Source organism: Dermacentor albipictus, chromosome 10 (assembly GCF_038994185.2).
Source record: "Dermacentor albipictus isolate Rhodes 1998 colony chromosome 10, USDA_Dalb.pri_finalv2, whole genome shotgun sequence".
Taxonomy (NCBI): domain Eukaryota; kingdom Metazoa; phylum Arthropoda; class Arachnida; order Ixodida; family Ixodidae; genus Dermacentor; species Dermacentor albipictus.
This window is the reverse complement of record NC_091830.1, coordinates 82,219,015-82,241,063: the sequence shown is the minus strand read 5'-3', so window position 1 is coordinate 82,241,063 and position 22,049 is coordinate 82,219,015. Positions and strand designations below refer to the sequence as shown.

The 22,049-nt window shown below is 47.3% G+C and overlaps 1 protein-coding gene across 2 annotated transcripts in view; it reads left to right on the top strand.

Annotated features, from left to right (window-relative positions):
• Nucleotides 1-22,049, top strand: part of LOC135904229 (uncharacterized) — a 141,733-nt gene that overhangs the window by 100,975 nt on the left and 18,709 nt on the right. For both annotated transcript variants that reach the window (XM_065434869.1, XM_065434870.1), the window contains exons 5-7: nt 2,652-2,755; nt 4,138-4,223; nt 15,663-15,891. In XM_065434869.1, coding sequence (XP_065290941.1) covers nt 2,652-2,755; nt 4,138-4,223; nt 15,663-15,891 — 419 coding nt within the window. The remainder of the gene's footprint in view (nt 1-2,651; nt 2,756-4,137; nt 4,224-15,662; nt 15,892-22,049) is intronic.

Sequence of the window (22,049 nt, the reverse complement as noted above, 5' to 3'; positions counted from 1 at the left end):
GCTGCTTTGTCGTTTCTTGCCCCTCTTTGTTTAGTCCTTAGGCTCCCTTTATTGCATTCCAGGCCCTGGTTTTTCATTTAGGTAAGCTCAAGTCGAAGGCTTTTTATTTCTTTGCGGTAATCTTCAAAGTTTTCGTTCTCGTGCCCGACTGATTGGCTGATGGGATTCAGCTCAGCTTTCATGAGTTATTCGTCGCATTAATTTTGTTCATATCCTTTTTTTAGGTCCCCCATTGCTTCAACAAATTTCGAGGTCATCTCAACGAGCATCTTTAATACCTCTTTAACGCTAGCGCCATTTCAAACAAGGCTTCAGCAATATCCGACAGAGGTTGCCAGAAGCCATTTCTACAATTATCTATGCACACGTGCAAACCATAACACAGCCAGGTAAACACTATAGACACGCACTGTGGTACACTGTGGCAGCAGTGACAGCGAAACTTCAAAAGAGGTTTAAAGAGGCAAAAAAAAGAGAATACTAACCTGCAATGTGAATCAGGAACCGTTCAGCAGATGTACCATCCATGCTGTCACTGCTGCCAAATGATGTCTCCTCCGCGCATTACCTTATGTATAGGCTGAAAGTTGGTCATAAGGTCCTGGTGTTCAGCGCCGCTTGAACAGGAACGATCCGACTTTGCGCAGTTGCGCAGCTCAGTCGTTCGTCACCTTTATCGTAGGCCGGCTCACCAGAGATTCTGATACTGTTTTCTGGTTTTGTGAGCAGCAAACCCGCAATGTGAAGCAGGAACTGTAACAGATGTACAGTCGATGCTGTCACTGCGGCGAAATGATGTATCTCCGGAGCATTGCCGTCTTTATAGGCTGTAAGTTGGTCATGAGGTCCTGGTGTTCAGCGTCGTTTGAAGAAGAATGATCCGGGTTCGCGCAGTTGCCCAGCTCAGTCGTTCGTCACCCTTATTGTAGGCTGGTTCACCAGCGATGCTGATACGGTTTTCGGGCTTTCATGGGCGGCAAATCCGCAATGTGAAGCAAGAACCGTTTAGCAGATGTACAGTCAATGCTGTCACTGTTGCCAGAAAATGCTTTCTCGAGCCGTATGAAAGGATAACTAAAGATCCAGTAGATATGAAATACGTTTCCTTAAGTTTTCATGAAATACAAGGGAAGAGAAAGACCACATAGGGCACAAGAAGGAAACATACATGAAACATAAAGGTCATGGACATTTTCACAGGGGTGCCTCCTACTCAGCTGAGCAGGAGGCCCTGCGGTAGCTTCAGTGCGAAGCTTAAGTATGCTGACACCACGAGAAGGGGCCATGAAAACAGTACGAAACTTTGCACAATAGGATACGTGCGCCTGTATCAACATTTGCTTTAGCTCTATGCCTGCAGCCATAGTGAGGCCATAACCGCTTGTATTATAGAAGCGCATCGTCTCGTACGTTCTAGCGCGCCGGCTACCGGTCCTGCCGGAATCCTGACCCGTGTATTTCAACATAAGCGGTAAAACTGATGACACGAAATCACAGCATGTGCTGCTGAAAACTGCTTTCACTGCTCGCCAGGATTTATGTTAACGGTGCCGCTGTTGATACGCGAAGTTCCATCGCTGGCCGCTTGAAAACATGGAAAGAGTTTGACTGAGGGTGTTCAAGTAGCGTGGCAGGCCATCACCCATGCTTGCGCAGGTGGTTCCGTGAATTGATGTCAGGAGATTCGAATAAAGTCGCAGTGGAATGGATTTTACATTATATCGCTAGGGCTCTCATGTTCTTGAAGTTTTTTTTTGTGTGAATGATTGCCATTGTGCTGCTCGATGTTGTTGGAGCCGGTGTTCCCTGGCTGCCACAGTACTGGCGTGATGGGGAAGGCATTTCGTTAATGCTTCAAGTTAATCCTTCGAACCAACGGCAGGTGCGTTTGGAATTGTGTTTGACGGTAAAACAACAATCTAAATACAGGAGTAGGTGCAATGACCATTAAGCCTGGCAAATACACATAATATCCACTCGTCTTGTCTTGTCTCCTTTTGTGTCGTCCACTCGTCTTGACCTGTTCCGCACATGCTGGGTACTTAAGGGGAATTACCAGATATGTTAATGAGGTAGCATAATGTTACCCCGGACTGAAGAAGTATAATTTTCGTTAGGTATGGGCATAACAGTGCAGGACAGCCTACTAGGAACTCGTACACATAGCAACTTCGGAATCGAGTGCTTGCATTTCTCGAGTTCAATGTTTCATTCGAGATAAACACCGATGCATCTAAATACATTCCTGGTGCATCGTAATGCTGTAAGCTGGGTAAGCGAAATAATACGCTTACTACTACCATTAATTATATTTTTTGAAACCCATCATATGATACAGTGTTTGGAGTCACCATTGCTATGTTTTCTCGCCATTTCCGCATACGGTTCTTGCTGCTAAAGCTATTTGTAACTTGTGTACAAATTGTTACAATACTTGCACAGCTTCTACCGTTCCTCGAAAAAGGAAATGTAAAACAAAAAACGAGAACGCTTCTTGGGAATAAAGAAAGTTTTACAGGAAACGCAATCTGGCGCCACATTTCATGAAATACTCAGAAAATTAAGCAGATGTAAAGCCAGAGAATGTGCTCGATCGGCGTCCTTGTTGACTCATTCGCTCTACAATAACGTTTCATGTTTCCTTTCCACAGGTTACGAATGGGACCTTACCCTCCAGAATGAGCACCAAAAACTTCTCTCTGTACATTTAACATTTGAGGATCCGCCAGCGAAACTAAAAGTATCAGACTATTGGGTAAGCTTTCGTTTCCATTAGATATATTTAAAATTACGACATAACAATGATTTTTATATGAAATGTAAAAATAAAGAAATTTTATTTGTCCTCCTCAAGCAAATAAACGCGAATTTTTTTTTTAATGCCTAGGTCAGGCGGAAATCTTCATGTGCATATCCCGTTTCTAAAAGCGGCATGGCCATTTCTCTGTAATATCTTTGCTGACAAAGTAGTTTGTGTTAAACGCGATGCTCGTTTCATTTATAATTGCTATCCATGTTTCGAAGCAAAGCTCTCCTGAGATTACCGTTCCGGCATGTTCAAAGTGCTCGCATAAAACAGCGGTATGAAAGAGAGATATAGAAACGGGACAGGAAAGGCATAGTGATGAACAGGATAAGATTATCGTGTGCTACCCTCCTCTGGGGGAAGGGTAACGGGAAACAAAAGGCGAAAAGAACAGTGGAGAGAAAAAGTAAAGAAGCGAAAAAAAATTTAAAGATTGTCCTGAACGTCCATAAGAATTACAGTCCCTCCAACAGGCACCTAGAACGTAAACAATTTCAAGAGTGTCTTCACAGTCTTATTGTGTGACGACGTCATAGGTCGGCGTTCCAGGACTCTCTGCTCCCAAAACGATCCGTTATCAAGACGCGCGCGCGTGGTCCTGAGTGACTGCCTGTGTCAGCTGGATCGGGCACAATGACAAAGAAATTGTTCGATAGTTTTCTCGTCGCCGAAGTGGTCAGACGGAGTGCTATCGTCCCAACCAATGCGGAAAACAAACGACTTCGTAAATACGACGTCGACCCACGATTGGTAAAGTACCGTTGACTCTGGTCGCCATAGTCCAGGTGTAGCATGAAGCTGCCGACAGGGGGATTCAGTCAATGTAGACGTGTGTGCTGGAAAATTAAATGTGCACCTCGATGAGTGTGACACACCATATGCAAGACCTCGCAGTTGCGCTACTGAATTTGTTCGTTACAGCGGAATAGGTTCCATGCACGCCGTCTTCATGAGCACATAGAGCAGCTTCATCGGCGCGTTCATTACCCATCTATTACTACGTCCTCAAAAAAAAAAACTTTGAAACTTAAGAGCCCCAAAAGTGAGCACATTTTCAGAGGCAACAAAAGTGTTAGACAACGCAACGTTTTACGAGCCCCGCCTTTACAAGCCGAATAAACGCACATTTCTTTTCTCAAGCGCTTCACCTCCTATTGTCTGAGATTATTATCTAAAGGAAAATTTAAAAGAAGTCGAGCCATTCTCTCGTGCAGTGTTATTTATTCGAAGCGAGTTTGTGCGATGAGCACTGAGATCTATGAACATTTAATTAGGGCGGTATAACGTAAATTTTAATACCTGATATTCACTACGCGTGTTTTATTTTTTAGGGGACGAAGTCGTACCTTAAAGACCACTGGGTTCCAACAGGAACCGTTGGAGTTTTCCAATGTGTTTTAGTAGACAAATCTGCAGAGTAAGTATTACACTTATCCTGAATATAGAATTATGCTACACATCTGCTTTCTACGATTGAAATTAAAGGTTTTAAGCAACCAAAAAATGAGTTAGATAGAGCACTCACATTTAGGATACGTTAGGTAAACATCCGTGATAGTGGCGCGTGTAAGGCCCTGAGTAGGGGGCCGTAATATTCTTTCTTCTAAGAGCTTGAGGCGCCCACGAAACATTCAAAAAAACATTCATGTCCGCTCTCCATATCCATTGCTAAAATACGCCTAGTCTTTACTGCTGAACTCCAGTCATAGGAGGACCTATCACCCACATTCTGAATAGAAACCCGACGAACACCTACGCAATAATGCATGCTTTATAGTATACAACTTGTTTTACCAAGACGCTCACGTGGGGATCGGTATTACCAAGCCCACAAACACTGCACACACACTGTGAGGACCACGTACGCGGTTCTTGTTAAAATAGGGTACACATGCGGAGGTACCGATACTGGAGTTCATGTAGTACTTTTTAGGAGTGGGCAAAAAAGGCTGCAGCAAGAACACTTATTCTTTTTCCCACTTCAGCGAGAAAGGTGGTCAAAGTCGTACAAACAAAACAGTCGGATTGTCATCCGCATACCTACATACCTTGGAGATGGCAGCTCTTCCTAATTCGAATTCCAATTGCCCATTGTATTGTGCCAACAAACCCCCGCTTAGCACGGACCCTATGCGGGAAGCTATGGCAACGCATTCTTTTTATGAATACAGGCATCGTTAATTCGAAGTACGAATGCAGAAAAAAGGACATTCGTAAGTTTGATCATTGTTATTCTTGCGTGAGTTCTGGAAACTTGAGTTGCCTTGCTATATATATGTCCTGATGCCTTCATGGAAAGTTTCAAGCAATGCATTGTAGGCTTAGGAACAACACAGGTCCTAAGTCTATCTATCTATCTATCTATCTATCTATCTATCTATCTATCTATCTATCTATCTATCTATCTATCTATCTATCTATCTATCTATCTATCTATCTATCTATCTATCTATCTATCTATCTATCTATCTATGCATGCATCCTTGTATCTATGTTTCTTCCGAACACTTTCATGTCTACCTGGGTCACTGTGTAGTCCGTGGTAGAATGGCTGACAAATCAGGCTGGTGTGCTGAGGCAAGAACCTCTATCTAGATCTATCTATCTATCTATCTATCTATCTATCTATCTATCTATCTATCTATCTATCTATCTATCTATCTATCTAGATCTATCTATCTAGATCTATCTATCTATCTATCTATCTATCTATCTATCTATCTATCTATCTATCTACTGGCCTCTTACGACTACTTGTCAAAATGTTTGGGCCAGTAGGTATGTGATCCTGGTAATGACGCCATCGTGACTGCTATGTTGCCGCATATGCAGCTTCGTGATCTCAATATTGTCATGCCGTCATGGTTTCGCTTTCTAACCTGACCCAGCGCTCCAAGGTGTCTCATAGCTTGGGCAACTATGCATGGCTACGCTGTGGTGACATCGATGGGTTAGTAGCACCGAGTCATTCCAGTTTTCTCATCGGACACTCGCTGTCTCATCATCGCCATTCTATCTTCATCATTCAGTCGTCATGCATGCGCTGTCCCCCAGCAAAAGTGACGCCTTCGTGGTCATTCAGTAGTGGTCGTTCCAGCTTCGTTATCTGACTCGTGTCGTGTTGTCGTTATCACGCCAACTACTGCGACGCAGTGGTCCAAGTTGGCTACTTGTTTGCGCAGCTAGGTATGGGTTCAGGGTGGTTATGCCATCGCGGTCGTTGCGTCCCCGCTTTGTCATCTTACTCTCGCCTTGCCGTGATCACACTATCGTCGTCACGCAGACGTCGGCATGCCATCGTCGTCACGCTGTCGTTTTAGCAACACAGCTTCTGTAAAGTCACTTCGTCATTCCATCGCAGTTAATCTTTCTTCGTCGCTGTTATATAATCATGAAGTCGTCATTCACTCGTGGTTATGTCGCTCTTGTCATGCCTTAATCATCAAACATTACCTATCATGCCTCCATTCTCACACCGTCGTCGCGGTGCCGTCATGGTCGTGTCACCATCGTCAGTGCAGCTTCGTGATCCGACTCTTGTCATGCATTCTTCATCACCGCATCTTCGCTATACAGCTATTCTGACGCAGTTAATGCCGCGTCATTCACACGATGCACTCCTCGGCACCATTGTCATCATGCCGCTGTGACGTATGTGCTTTCACTGCATAGTCGTCATGCTTTTGTCCTCGTAGCGTTCTCATGGTGCCGTCGTGGTCAATCCGTCACCATAGGTGCATCTCCGACATCCTACTGTCGTTATGTCGTCATTGTGATCATTTTTTGTCATACCGCTGACGTCATGACGCAGTGGTCATACCTCCTTCGCCGATCCCTCGACGTCTTTCCGTGTTTGTCATTCTACCGTAATCATGCAGTCTTCACTGAATCGTGATTATGCCATCGTCATCATTACGCCGTCGTGGCACATATATTGTCATACATCCATTATCATACCGTCGTTGCAAAGCAGTCTTGGTGGCACCATCATTGCCATTCTCGTTTCCTCATCCGGTTGCCGTCACTTGATCGTTTTCACGCAGTCACCGTCATGTATTTTATTTTTTTTGCTGATGTCTTCGTTATACCTTTCTCATAATTCAAGAATCGAAATCTCCTTGTCGTCACGCTACTGTCGTTGTATGCCTTCGCAGTTTCACCAAAATGATTCGTTCCTTCTCATTCCATCGTCAATGTCTTAACCTCACAGAGTAGTGGTCATGTCTCTATGCTCGTGGGCGCCATTGGCTAGTGAGTGCCATAGAAAAATAGAATTATATCAGGATACGTGGCATACAGTCGGAGCAACAAAAGTCTCTGGGATACCACAACACGTGTTACACAAACGCGACTCCGGTAATTTGTCGGCTGCTACATTGCTCGATTGCTATTCGCACTGATATCGACAGTTATCGTGAGATGAGTTGTGCAGTATATTTTTGTGCGTTTACATTCATGTTTTATTGCATCCCGTTTTTTTCTTGTTCGAATTTCTGTTCCTCGAATAAAACCACTTGCTAGTATTCCCCATTCACGTTTTCGTCTTCCGTTGGTGCTCATCAGTTCGCTGTTTGTCCAGTACATAATGTTGTTCAATCAGTTAGCTGAATTTAGCAATCTTGTTCATTATATTCCTTCTACAGTGGGCCCTTCTGTACCTTTAGTTTTGCCCGTCCAGTGTCGAATTGGATCAGTACACAAAACCTCTGCTTCCGGCTTATGTCCATACCCTGCTCTTGTTCGCCATGAAGAACTACGTCCTCTTTCCGAAAGTAGCACTCCTCGTCGGTTCTGTACCACATTCTCTGACCCAGGGTCTCATTTTGTGCCGCAATCTCCGAGCCGAAGATCCCCATCAGGTATGCCTGATGGGGATCAAGAAGCACCTGTGGCACAATACCATCGAACGTGTCGCCTAGAACTTTGGTGTGCCAACCAGCAACTTGATTGTGGCGCACACCTTTCGCGCTCCCGTTCAGAAGAAACCTGCACCTTAACCCACCAATCAGGTTGTCCCCCAAATTGGGAGCGCGAATTTACCAACAGAAGCAAGGGAAATCCTCGAGGACGTTTAAAGTTCTGCCTGCCCCCGAGATTCACAATAGTAAAATTTTCGCCTTCATTCGGAACAAGGCGGCTGGGCCGAAATCCAAAAGTGAGGATAACAAATTAGTCCTGGAGGGCACAGACATACTGCATAAGATTCAATCATCTAAAGTGGGACTGAATCACCCAGCTATGCCATTAGTCTGCGGATGATAGGCAGAAGTGGTGCAATGGAGAGTACGGCATGCAGTAGGGAGCGCGTTAACCAAATCACAAAGGAAGACAAGTCCTCTGTCACTAAAATTTCTCAGGGGCGCACCACGGCGATGTACAAAGTGTTGCAATAGAAAACACGCAACATCGCGGGCTGTGGCGTTTGGTAGGGCAGCTGTTTCTTCATCGCGCGTAAGCTGATCTACAGCGACAACAATCTATCAATTCCCTGCAGGTGTGCAGGGTAAAGGCCCGTAGAGGTCGATGTCTACGCGGTAAAATGGTCGCGAGGGCAGAATTTGCTGCAAGGGACCACAAGGACGCCGAGCAGGAAACTAGCGGCGTTGGTATTCTGACGTGAGCGGATGTACGTCAGGTCAAAGGTGTACGTTCCAAGCCAATAAAAGCACAAGTGGAGCCTGGTGCACGTTCAGAAGAGGGCAGCGTGGGCGTGTTGTGGGTCTACATGGAACGCGGAGATGGTCAGAGACGACTAACAACCTCTTTCGGCCGCTGATATTTTACAGTTGTGGCGCTAGAGCAATCCATCGCGCACCCGCAAAGTGGAAAGCTTGATGGCGCAGGGTACGGGAAGGGCGAGTAGCCGTGGAGTCAGGTAAGCAGTCCAAAAAAGCCGCAATCCACGGACCTTTGGGCTGCTCCGCAGCCATATCAATGGGCGCTCGTGACAAAAATACCGAGTCAATGGCAGAAAGCCAAACCGTGCCACTTGACGCAGAGGGGCGAGAGAGAGCGTCCGTGTCGGTGTGTTTGCGGCCCGATGGATAGGTAACGCGCATGTCGAAGTATTGTAACCGGAGGGCCCAGCGGTAGCGGCGGCCTGATGGGTCTTTCAATGGCGACAGCCAACACAGGGCGCGGAGGTCGGTAACGACATCAAAGGGACGGCCGTGGAATTATGGTGGAAATTTTCCGAGGGCTCAAATTATAGGTAAGCACTTCTTATCAGTGACGGAGTAACTGCATTCGGCATTGGTTAGTGTCGTGTTGGCGTAGGCTACTGCATATTCAACGTATCCACTTTTGGGCTGACCAGGCATGGTGCTCCATGTCCTATTCCGCTAATGTCTAATGAGGAAAAGTAGTCCGCTTCTTGCAAATATTCCAGGGTGTCGTTAATGCGCACGAAAGGACATTCGTCTCTGCGCGTTATCTTGTTAAGACGGCGATAGGCCAAGAAACACCGGATGGACCCATTTTTTTTTTCTTCACAAGCCATACAAGACGCGCTGGGACAGTTTGAAGGTTGTACAACTCCGCGCTGAAGGATATCGCTCACTTGGTCTTGAATAGCACGGCGCTCTGGGAACAAGCCAGTGTACAGATTTTGGAGCAAGTGCCATCAAGAAGTAGGTCGAAGTTGATTATAGAGTCGATGCGCTCGAGACATCTAATGCACTCATTGACAGAGATGACAGCGAAAGGAACAGGAAATCGTGGATGAACAAAAATACGCCGCGGTGTAAAAAGAGCAATGGTATCTGTAACACCACTGGAGCAGGCACTCGCAATCACATATGAGTGCGGAGGTATCGTATTGTCGTGAGCAACGAGCAGCTTGACGCCGGAATCATCAGCATCATGATGTAAGGCTCAACACAGGAAGCGGCGAAAAATTCGACTTCCGCGCGAGAACGGTCAATGACGGCGTTGTGATGGGAAAGAAAGTCCCACCCCAAGATTATGCGTGAACGTGAAGACAGAACACAAAATTCTACCGTGTGCATGAGTACTTGAATGGTTATGCAGGTATTGCATGCAGTAACAGGGGTAATATGTCGTGAGCTTTCTATAAGGAGCGATAGGGGAGACAAGGGTTTCGTTACTTTTCTTTGCGAGCGATAAAGTTCTTTGGTAATTACAGAAACGGCGGCTCTTTTGTCAACTAGTGCAAGTGCAACACTTGCACCTACAGATACTTCACTAACGTTTGTCCGAGAATCGCGAACCCTTGTGCTGCTCGACATAGACGCAGTTCTTGCCTCGGGAACTGCGGCGACTAGTTTTCCTGTCAGGAAAGTGTTGGACAACGACGCATCGTAATTCTGACAGAGATCAGTGACTTCGATGATGGTGTGCGGGTTTTCCTATAGGACAATTGGAAAGGCGTCGTCTTCGATGGCCTTCAAAATATGAAATCTCTTATCGGATTCGGTCATTGGAGCATTGACGCGCTTGCAAAGGTCGACAACTTTCTCAATGTAGTCGAATGTCTCATCGGGCTGCTGGGAACGCTTATGCAACCGCTGTTCGGCACGATCTTTCCGCATCGCGCGGCGACCGAAACTTGCCTGAAGCTCCTCTTGAAGTCGAACCAGGGGAGAAGGTCAGCTTCGTGGTTGCGGAACCACAAGTTCGCGACGACCGTGAGGTAGAAGACTGCGTTGTTCAACTCATAATCATTGCCCTATTGGTTGTGGGCACTCCCGCATTCATACGAGCCAGTCTTCGACGTCGTTTTCGTCGGAGCCACCGAACATTGCTGGATCCCTTTGACGCAATGAGCCGGAACAGAGATCGCTGGACGAGGCCTGCGTAGGTGTTTGGCTCGCGTCGTCGGGCATGATGGGAGGCAACTTCTCGTTACAGAGTTCCAGTGTGAGGATAATCTAGCAAGCTCCACCAAATACATCATCATCATCATCAGCAGCAGCAGCAGCCTGGTTACTGCAGGGCGAGGGCTTCACCAATACTTCGCCAAACACCCCGGTTATGTACTAATTGTGGCCATGTTTTCCCTGCAAACTTCTTAATCTCATCCGCCCACCTAACTTTCTGCCGCCCTCAGCTACGCTTTGATTCCCTTGGAATCCATTCCGTACCTCTTAATGACCATCGGTTATCTTTCCTCCTCATTACGTGTCTTGCCCATGCCCATTTCTTTTTCTTGATTTCAACTAAGATATCATTACCTCGCGTTTGTTCCCTCACCCAATCTGCCCCTTTTATGCGAAGCATACTAGCCGCACAACCACGCTCTTCCTTGCTGCGCCGCGCGCGGCCGCGTAGCTACCCTATGACGTCATAACAGCTGGAAAGCGGACGCTTAAGCTTCACCTTCAAGTGTGGAACGCGACAGCCTTCCCGTCGACTCGCCAAGGGGTGTAAGACAATGGGCTACGGCACAGCGACTGCGCATCCCGCATCGGACGCGGTGAGCGTCGAGCAACGCAGCGTTCGGCGCGACAACGAAATGTGCGCCTGAGCAAGCGGCGCATGCCTGAGCCTTAGAAACAGCTCGTTTCTAAGGCAACACCGTGTTCACTAGAGGCGCTTTTGTACCGCTTTGAAGCATCGAGCAGGAATGCCCGCGTAGATGAAAGGTCTGCGAGGGAACACCTCAATGAAAGTCGTAGGTACACGTGTGATGCCCTCAAGCACATGATTCAACCCCCAGAGTTGTTTCAGGAGCTTGACACTTTCGTGTCTGTGATATCCTCTTTGAGTGCCTTTTAAATATGTTGTCTCTCGAAGTGATGTAATACTATTGTTCTGCACCAAGTGACCTACTTTGTACGTGTTTGATTGGTGTTGAAATGAAGGTAATAAAGAGAAAAGTCTCGTCGCTCAGTGGTAATGTCTCCGCCTCACACTCCGGACACCCTGGTTGGATTCCCACCCAGCCCATCTTGCAAGTTGTTTTTTCTACATGAAATGCCTGCTGGGATTTATCGCTCACGGCCAACGCCACAGACACCGACACTGACGACACCGGGTTTTCGGCGACACGAGCTCCTTAACGCTATCACGTTAAAATAAAGGCTAGTATGGTTCGCATCCTGGGCTTAACCTTAGCTAAGCCACAGCCTGTTTTCTTATCCCTTAACGTTAAACCTATCATTCTTCTTTCCATAGCTCATTGCGTCGTCCTCAATTAAAGTAAAACCCTTTTCGTAAACCCTCAGGTTTCTGCCCCGTACGTGAGTACTGGTAAGACGCAGCTGTTATACACATTTCTCTTGAGGGATAAAGGCAAACTGCTGTTCATGGTCTGAGAATGCCTGCCAAACGCACCTCAGCCAATTCTTATTCTGCTTATTTCAGCCTCGTGATCCGCATCCGCGATCACTATATGCAATAAGTAGATGTACTCCCTTACAACTTCCAGTGCCTCGCTACCTATTGTAAACGGCTGTTCTCTTCCGAGACTGTTAAACATCACTTTAGTTTTCAGCAGATTAATTTTTAGACCCCCAATCTGTTTTGCCTTTCGAGGTCAGCGAGTATGCATTGCAATTTGTCCCCTGAGTTAATAAGCAAGGCAACATCATCAGCGAATCGCAAGTTACTAAGGTATTCTCCATTAACTCTTATCCCCAATTCTTCCCAATCCAGGTCTCTGAACACCACCTGTACACGCTATGAATAGCATTGGAGAGGTCGTATCTCTCTGCCTGACGCCTTTCTTTATTGGGATTTCATTGCTTTCTTTATGGAGGACTACGGTGGCTGTGGAGGCACTATAGATATCTTTCAGTATTTTTCTATACGGCTCGTCTACACCATGATTCCGTAATGCCTCCATGACTGCTGAGGTTTCGACTGAATCAAACGCTTTCTCGTAATCAATGAAAGCTATATATAAGGGTTGGCTATATTACGCACATTTCTTTATCACGTGATTGATAGTGTGAATATGGTCTCTTGTTGAGTAGCCTTTACGGAATCCTGCCTGGCCCTTCGGTTGACAGAAGTCTAAGATGTTCCGAGATTCTATTTGCGATTACCTAAGTAAACACTCTTTAGGCAACGGACAGTAGCTGACCGGTCTATAATTTGTCAAGTCCTTGGCGCCCCCTATCTTATGGATTAGGTTTGTGTTAGCGTTCTTCCAAAATGCTGGTACACTCGAGGTCATGAGGCATTGCGTATACAGGGTGGCCAGTTTCTTTAGAACAATCTCTCCGCCACCCTTCAACAAATCCGCTGTTACCTAGTCGTCCCCAGCTGCGTTCCCTCTTTGCATAGCTCCCAAGGCTTTCTTTACTTCTTCCGGCGTTACTTGTGGGATTCCACATTCGTCTAGACTAATCTCTCTTCCATTGTGTCGTTGGTGCCACTGGTCTGTATAAATATATATACAACTCCTCAGCCACTTGAACTATCTCATCCATATTAGTATTGATATTGCCGGCTTTGTCTCTTAACGCCTACATCTGAGTGTTTCCTATTCTTAGTTTCTTCTTCACTGCTTTTAGGCTTCCTCTATTCCCGATAGCGTGTTCAATTCTATCCATATTATACTTCCTGATGTCAGCTGTTTCACGCTTGTTGATTAACTTGGAATGTTCAGCCTATTTTATTCTAGCTGTAGGGTTAGTGGCTTTCATACGTTTGCGTTTCTTGATCAGATCTTTCGTCGCCTGCGATAGCTTACTGGTATCCTGTCTAACGGTGTTACAACCGACTTACAGTTCACATTCTTTAATGATGCCCATAAAATTGTCGTTCATTGCTTCAACACTAAGGTGCTCTTCCTGAGTTAAAGCCTAATAGCTGCTCTGTAGCTTGATCCGGAATTCCTCTATTTTCCCTCTTACAACTAACTCATTGACCGGCTTCTTAAGAACCAGTTTCTTCGGGTCCCTGCTCATGTCTAGGCTAATTCGAGTTCTTACCATCCTATGGTCTCTTCAGCGCACCTTGCCGAGCACGTGCACATATTGTATGATGCCAGGGTTAGCGCCGAGTATAAAGCCTATTTCGATTCTAGTCTCGCCAATCGGGCTCCTCCACGTCCAGTTTCGACTTTCCCGCCGTCGGAAGAAGGTATTCATCATCCGCATATTATTCTGTTCTCCAAACTCTGCTAATAACTCTTCCCTGCTATTCCTAGAGCATATGCCATATTCCCTCACTGACTTCTCTCCAGCCTCATCTTGCCTAACGTAGCTTTGAAGTCGCCCATCAGTATAGTATATATACATCAGTATATAGTTTATAAATCTGTAATGCGGTTTAATTAACAATGCCCAACGTGACACGACACGCAGCCTGGTCTCTTGATCAGGCGTCGGGCACCCAGCGTGAGCTCTGTTATCGAGCGAGGCGTTGAGAATGCGCCTGTAGTGCACGCCTGTCTTCTTCGCTACAATATTTACAATATGCGCACATATATTTAGAGGTAGGCAAAAAGGAGAGAATACGGCAGCCATTGGGCAGGGACCTCCTTTTTTGGTCCCGACCCTCCACTGCACAACTCTGAATTTAACACCCAACACCAGTGCGACAGTTTTCGTGCGCTCGCGTCCATGTCTCCTTTCCCTCGGTTAGTCCGACCCCCGACACGGAAAACGGATTTCGCCGCAGTTAGCACGGGTCAACTCGCTCGAGTCAGGCATACCGAGGAAGTTATGTTCTTGAAGTCTGCTCCCAGCTCTCCTCTTGTAATTGTGTCTAAATGAGCAGTTATGCAGCGGGCGTTACACTACAATAACCGCTGCGCCTGTCGTTGTCTGTCCAAGTGAGTAATTCACTGTTAATTAACATGTACCAAATTTAGCTGTGAAACAAGCCACTTCCACCAGACATATCCCATAAAAAGGTCGGAGCTATGTGCCTGCAGTTGCTGCACAGCACAGCAATAAAGAGTTCGCACGTTCGCTCGTTATGTAGGCCGCCTTCAGAAAGGGCATACGTGCAGAGTTCCTTTGGAGCGTAGTTCAGGATGCAGAACAAAGAGTTGCGATTTGCCGACAATAGAACAGCGATGACCGAGACGGCTTCGATGGAAGAAACGCTGGCTCCGACCATAATAAACGTCGACATAAACGTATTCAGTAGACAAAAGCGTAGTAGCTTTACACAGGCACTGACTGCAGTCTCGCGACAAGGCCTATTAACCCATAATTTATCACCTATATTTTTTCTACAACAATGTTCAGTAATGCCAGATGGCGGTACTGTGTGTCACAAAGAGTGTTTATTGTCATTTATCTCGAAAAAATCATACGCCCCATTACTCGAAAATCCGGCGTGGTCAGTGACGGCGTGACCAAGCGATCATAAAAAATTGACGAAGGCGCAAAGAGGCAAAAGCCATCATGAATCCTGTGACTGACACCTGATTTCTCATGGGGGTTCCTGTACACAAAGTAATGGCTCCGAGAAAAACAATCGGAACAATTGGTATGGGTGGGAATAGAAGACGGGCCTCCGTGGTGCGGAGTGGGCACTCTTCCCCGACGCCACGGTGGGGCCACGTTTCTGGCTGACTAAAGGCGTGGCCTGGTGGGTGCACGATTGGACACTTGTCGGCGAGGCCGATAAGCAGAAGGTGGCTCCACGTCATGAGCGTGTAAAGTATGGGTGGTACCTCACACGCGTCCTCAATCGAAAAAATTTCACCAAAGGAACTATAATGCTTCGCATTCCCACACCTGGGTAGCTTTAAGTATTTCCGGCCATTATTTTTCTTCTGTCATCTGGTATAGTTTTGACGCACTCCCCACGCATACACAGGTACTGATTTTTGAAGTTGCCTGATTTAATTGTTCTAACGAGCTTGCGGAACCATTTCTTTTTATCAAATGTGAAAAAAGTTTTTACAGCAGTGCCTATTTCTCTATTATTGCAGGCATTGGTTAAAAATTACTGATTATAATGGCTATGTACACCAAGTGGAGTTCGAAAGCGGTTCTTTGACGAAGGACTCTGAGCTCTGCTATAATATACGCCTGTCACCCGTAGCATACATTGTGACTACTAGTTTTGACTACACCACCCGGACCATATACGAATATAAAGGTGCCCATTACATAAAGGTGGAATTTTCCCCTGCTGTGTACATCAAGCGCTACGATATGGTAAGTATCTTTACATTTCGCAGATCGCATATCGCAGTTTCCGCAGACATGAAGAGCACGCGCGTCACCTGTTTTGGGGGCCGCTGTTTCGCTACGTTATACACAAAGATGCTACAAGCAGGCTTTGTCGCTTTCAAAGCAAGACCACTGACCACATCTTTGCCGGCGCGGACGAGGATAACGCCCGCGAAGCACAGGGCACGGCGATGCTGATCGGCAAATACTTCTGGTCATTCCATTTATATTTGTTGCACAGGGCCTGCACGCGGTGTCAGCGGGGCGCAATCAACATCGCAAATTTTGCCAAACAAGGCAACTGTCATCCACAACCTAGCAGGGCCCTGCATCACTGGCACGAGAGTTCCACACCACTGGACCAATCTCAGCTTCCTGACGTCCCCGGAGGCCGCAGGTATAAATGGGCAGGTTCCCGTGGGACTTTTCAGATGGCGCGGCGGCGATGATGGGCAAAGATCCGTAACTACGCCATTTACCTTCGTTGTGCAGTTTATTTACCGGTGTTCAGTGCGTAGTATCGATAAGTCTAGAGTTATTTTGCCCTGCCCGCACATGCGCTTGTGCAGTGGGTTTCAGGGCTTTTGCTCCAGCAAGCTAGTTCTTCGCGCTGTCATTAAAGAAATTCCTGGACCTTCGGTGGACGAAATGTTTAAGAACTTCATGAAAGGCCAAGAAGCCATATGGTCTAGCATTTTTTACCTGAAGCCCTGAAAGCCTTTTGGCCTTGAAAATACTGAGAGTTCTGAAAATATACAAACCGCTTTTCAAGCATTGAATGAAAGACACGGTCGGTTGATCGATGTGTAACGGTTACAACAGATCTCCGAACAGCTATTGATGCAGTACAGGGGACTCTGAAGTCATCGAACGTCAAGCTAGACTTTTTACTTTAGTAGACTTTGTAATCTTGGTGTACTTGGAATTCCGAGCAACCTTAATGAATCAGGGTAAGCTTTTCTCAAGAACAACCTGCTTCATGAGAAGTTAGGCGTAAACTGCCTATCTTTTATTGGCATATATAGAAACCCGTCAGCTTGCCAGAGTGCGCACAAAGAAACAACAGAGCATCGATGCGCACCTTTACAAGCTCCGCCATTGACAAGTCGAGTTCAAACCTTGTGACAAAATTTCGGTCTGGACTCCCGTGCGCCGTAAAGGACTATCCGAGAAGCTTTTGAGTCGCTACTTCGGACCTTGCAGAGTGTTGCAGCGAATTAGTGTCGTGAATTACAAAGTCCTACCTGACGGAAGCCAGTCTCCTCGACTTCAACCACCGCAATCTGAGATTGTGTACGTTGTGTGGTTGAAACCGTACTATTGCTCCTAATATTCGAAGTTTTCAGCCGCTTAGGTTAGTTTATGCTGTGGCTCATCCCCCATTGCCTCGTGACTATATCGCACACCACAGTGAATGTGACTATAGCCTATGTGTTCTTCCTAGGTCATCTCGGCGCTCTCACGTGAAGGCTATGTATGTTTTCCTTGTTTTTGTTTTAATGCGGGCGTAATGCCACAGGATGTGGCACAGAAAAGTTACTGAAGAAGAGGAGAACGAGGTTCCTCTCGACATCGCGCGTTGACGCTTACGTTTCGTAAAGAGCAATAGCCTGGATCCTCATTCAGCCTGTATACTACAACAGTGCATACGCAACATTATAGAAGGAGCTGATATTTCAAAGACAAAGGAAGAACTCGGTGTCCTTTCCCTGTGTGAAGCATGATGACCAGCGAAACTGTATATATGGGCCCCTTAATGGCGAACTGCACCTCCGTCGCGGATTGGCCCGGTATTGCACCATCTTCGTTACTGGCACAGGTATGAGAAGGGCTTAACGCCTGTTTCCCCTCCGCCGCGCGTCCACCCGCAACAGCACTGTCTCGGGGGTTTTGTGTCTTTACACGGGCATGAACCTGGGGGAAGTAGCCCTTAACAGCATCGCTGGAAATGTGCATGTTTCGCCCTCGGTCGCTTTATCTGACAAAGAAAAAGGTTTTTACGTATCTGAACGAGAGAGAGAAGGAGATTAGGCAACGCCAGATCGTGCGCTTATATCGCTTTTTTCTGTTTTCATTTCCTTTTCGTGGTGTACAAAAGTTTGTGAAGTATGATGTTTTCTGTGGCATGAACGCTGTTTGCTCTGATGAGTGGTCGAAAATGTGTGTCGCTCTCTGTCTCTTCTCTGAACTGCTCCACGCATGCGGTGGAAGGCGTGTTCATGTTTGATTTGCCCATCATTAAAACCACAGCTGCAATAGACCACTCGTGTTTGTTCATTCTGCGTAACGTCGTTGTTTCAAAGAGGCGGTGCCATGTTCCATCAAGACTAGCGAGCTAGCCAACCAACTAGCATTTAAGCGAATTCCGCGGTTTTACTTGGAAGATCCCCGATTTGAATATAAGGCACGCCGTATTGGCGGACTCGGGATTAATTTTGAACACAACTGAGGGAAGAACGCTTGGCGCGTCGAGTCGTGCGGATGCGCTCCGTATGGGTTCCCGAGTTCTTGGTCTTTTCCGAGCGACTATCTGTACCAGAAGACCCGGACCTGCTCCCACAAGGTCACGGAGAGTTCCTGGAACCCTGCCGCTGTTTGTCGAGGGACGCAAGACCCCTTTTTGCCCCTTTAGGGACATTTTCGTTCACCGGCCGCAACTAGCCGAGCTGGGCCTACTCCAGGCCTAGCGCGATTAGGGACGCTATCGGCGTCGCCGCCGGCCCCTCGAGCCACCACCGACGCCGTGGCGATGGAGTACGCCGTAGACGGAGAAGAAATCTCCCCGGAGGAATATGAAGACCGAAGCCAATGTATACAGGCTGCCATCAAAGCCCGTGATCGAGCTCACCCCAAGCATGGGGACGCCAATGCCCAACAGGCTACAGCTATGACACCGAGGGACGCCACCGCCAAGGCCGTCCACACCAGTGGGGTGAGCCCATCGATAAGACGCCGCCCATATAAAGAGAAGCCGCTCCCGCGTTTGCCCGAGAACGACCACAAGATTGTACACCGGCCGAGAGGCGGACTTTGTCTGCGAGACCACACGGCCACTACACTACTGTACACTCTGTGCCTGGACATCGGAATGAACTTTGGAGAAATCAAGCAACGCGACCAAGTACCCGCAGCACGACCAAGTAAGGATCAATCCTTTTAACAACTCCTTTACCATGAGCACCCCTTCTTTGGAACGCGCAGGGAAATACGCGGAAATAAAACAAATCAAAGTCCTAGACCAAGTCTATTCTACGTGCGCCTACGTAGCGGCACCGGACAACAGCATGAAAGGGATTGCGTATCACGTTCTAGAAGACCAAAGCCACGCCGAGATCATGGACGACATCGTTAAAGTCAAGCCACAGCTAGAGATTGTGGACGCAAGAAGGGTGGGAAAATCATCAAAAGCCCTGCTCATCACTTTCGCCAACACCAAGTGTCCCGGACTCCATTCGATTCGGCGGAGGAATGCACAACTGCTGCCTCTTCAGACCCAAAGTGGAAGCATGCTACAACTGCAGAAGACCGGGACATGGCTCGGACGTGTGTCCGGAAGAACGAAGAAACCTCTGCTACAGGTGCGGCGATGGGCATCCGGTCCAAGACGAGCCAACGTGCACGCTGAAGTGCATCCTGTGCAAGGGAGAACATTTCACGGGATGCAACCAGTGCAAGATCAGATATGAGAGACCGCCTTCCAAGGGAAATAAGAAACGGAATGGCAAGCCTCAAGTGGAATTTCAGCGACCAGAGGGACAGAGAGTGCTACCTGCCCACCCGAAACAGCAGCAGCAAGAGCGAGGCAGAAGCAGATCGAGAAACCGAGCCCAGGGTAACGACCGAGAAATAACAGTTCTTGACAGTCATGAAGGAAGCTTTGTGGTCGGAGAAATAGACTGATATATGTTCGACTTGGTACATCAATGCTTGATTCTCAAAGACGAGATCTATACAAGTGCCTCGCGAGGTTGTCACAGCCGTGGGACGCGTTACGAGTGAGAGGAACGGGATGTTCTCCCGCATAAGTGTTAGGAAATTGCTGTTTGTCTTTATGTCAACATTAAAGTCCCCCACTACTAACATCGGTGTGGATCGATGGACGGTTAATGCGAGTTGCAGGAAGTGCACGACGGCTTTCGTGAGTGCGGTAGCGGACTCACGAAAGCGGTATCAGTCGGTCGCTGCTAGCGCTGGGGGGACGAAAGGGGGGCGGAGCTGGTTACGAGGCCGACGACAACGCCGACGCGAAACCCAGGAACGGACGCCAAAGAGCCATTTGTGTAGCAAGCCCTCCTCCACAGTCTCTCCTCCTCCCTTCCATCATCCTCCCTCGCCCGGAGAGCCGACAGCGCGCATGCGCGGCGGCGGAGCAGATTCGTCGGCGAGCTGGTTACGAGGCCGACGACAACGCCGACGACAACGACGACGCGAAACCCAGGAACGGACGCCAAAGAGCTGTGCTCTAAAACGAGACCGCTTGGAGTCCTACCCGGCGCTACCGAACGCCTGGCGGGAAGGAGCACCCCATCAGGTGAGCGGGACACCGCAATCCTCCCAGGCAAGTAATGAAATTAAAGAGCTTAAGGCAATAACACAGAAACAGAAAAGAATCATTCAGGAACTAATGAAGGCAATAACGCAACAGCAGCAAGAAAGTAAACATATATTGCTCAACAACCCGCGATCTTAACACAGGAACCGCGGAAGGCCTCCCTCCCCCCGTCAAACGCATCCTCGAGGGCACCCTCACCTGCAAGAGGGCCACCGGCAAAAAAGAGGTTTATTGAAGACTCAATGAATCACGAAAACCGGAATCACGAGGAAGTAATGAGCCTAAGAAGAAGAGTGGAAACGAGATTAGACAAAATTGAGGAAAGGCAAAACAATATTGAAGCAAACATAGAAGCACGCCTCACAGCTATCAGAAACGAGACCAGGGGGCAATATCAAACCTTAGCAGAACAAGTAAGAGTCCTTACAAACGCAGCGAAGGCTACAAATGAGCTAGTACAGAAACATGACAAGCAAATGGTTAAGGCGATGGGTAAACTCTTCCCGGCCCCAGGACCCAAGACCTCCACCACAGCGCAGTCCATCTCCATCCCTAAAGCCAATCATGGGGAAGGGCCAGATGAAGATAAGAATATGGCAATGGAACTGTAGGAGCTTCCGCGGGAAGCGGGAGAACCTAGAGCTCCACATTGAGAACCTTGAAACACAAAAAAATCCCAGATGTCATAGCCCTACAAGAAACCAGGAAACAAGTAAAGTTCCGGGATTATAAAACGGCAAAGAAGAAAAACCACTCACGGCCTTCTTGGCCCATAGAAATCTAACAGCAATAGAGCACGAAATTCAATCGAATGGTGCAGACTACCTCCTGATAGAGGTCATACCGGTAAAGAGAAGCGAGGCCCCGCTCTTCATTCTAAACATATATAGGACCCCCAAGGCGGAATCCTCCCCCATAATAAAAGCCATGAACGAAGCCAGAAAAATCACTAAAACGAATCCCCTAATAGTAGTCGGCGATATGAACACACAACGCATGACATCGGGTTACAGAACAAATTTAAAGAAAGGAACTAGCCTCTGGCAACATGTTCAGGATGAATGATACGCGCTGCAAACAGATCCGCTGGTGCCAACTAGGATAGGGAACAGTGTGCAAGCCAACACATGCCCTGACCTGACCCTATGCAAAAACATAGTAGACGCACAGTGGCACAACCCGAACGAAAACCTAGGGAGCGACAATTACATTATAGAGACCACTATACCCAGCAGTACGCTCAACAAGGAAAGAAGGGTGACACGCGTGGTAGACTGGGATAAATTCAGAGAAAGGAGACAGGGTAACGCAGATGGCAAGAAGATTGAAAACCTAAATGAATGGATTCACAAACTCTTGAAAGACGCAGAGCGCAACACCATGACGATAGAGATAGCAGCCGAAAACAATGCCGCTGACAGCAGATCATTACACATGTGGCAGGCACATAATAGCTTACAAAAAGATGGATGAAACAAAAACACAACAGAAAACTTAGGATTAAAATAGCCAAACTAGAAAGGGAAATCGAAAGTCATTCTCAAAACTTAGTAAAACAACAATGGGGACAAACGCGATCAATTGAGCGGGA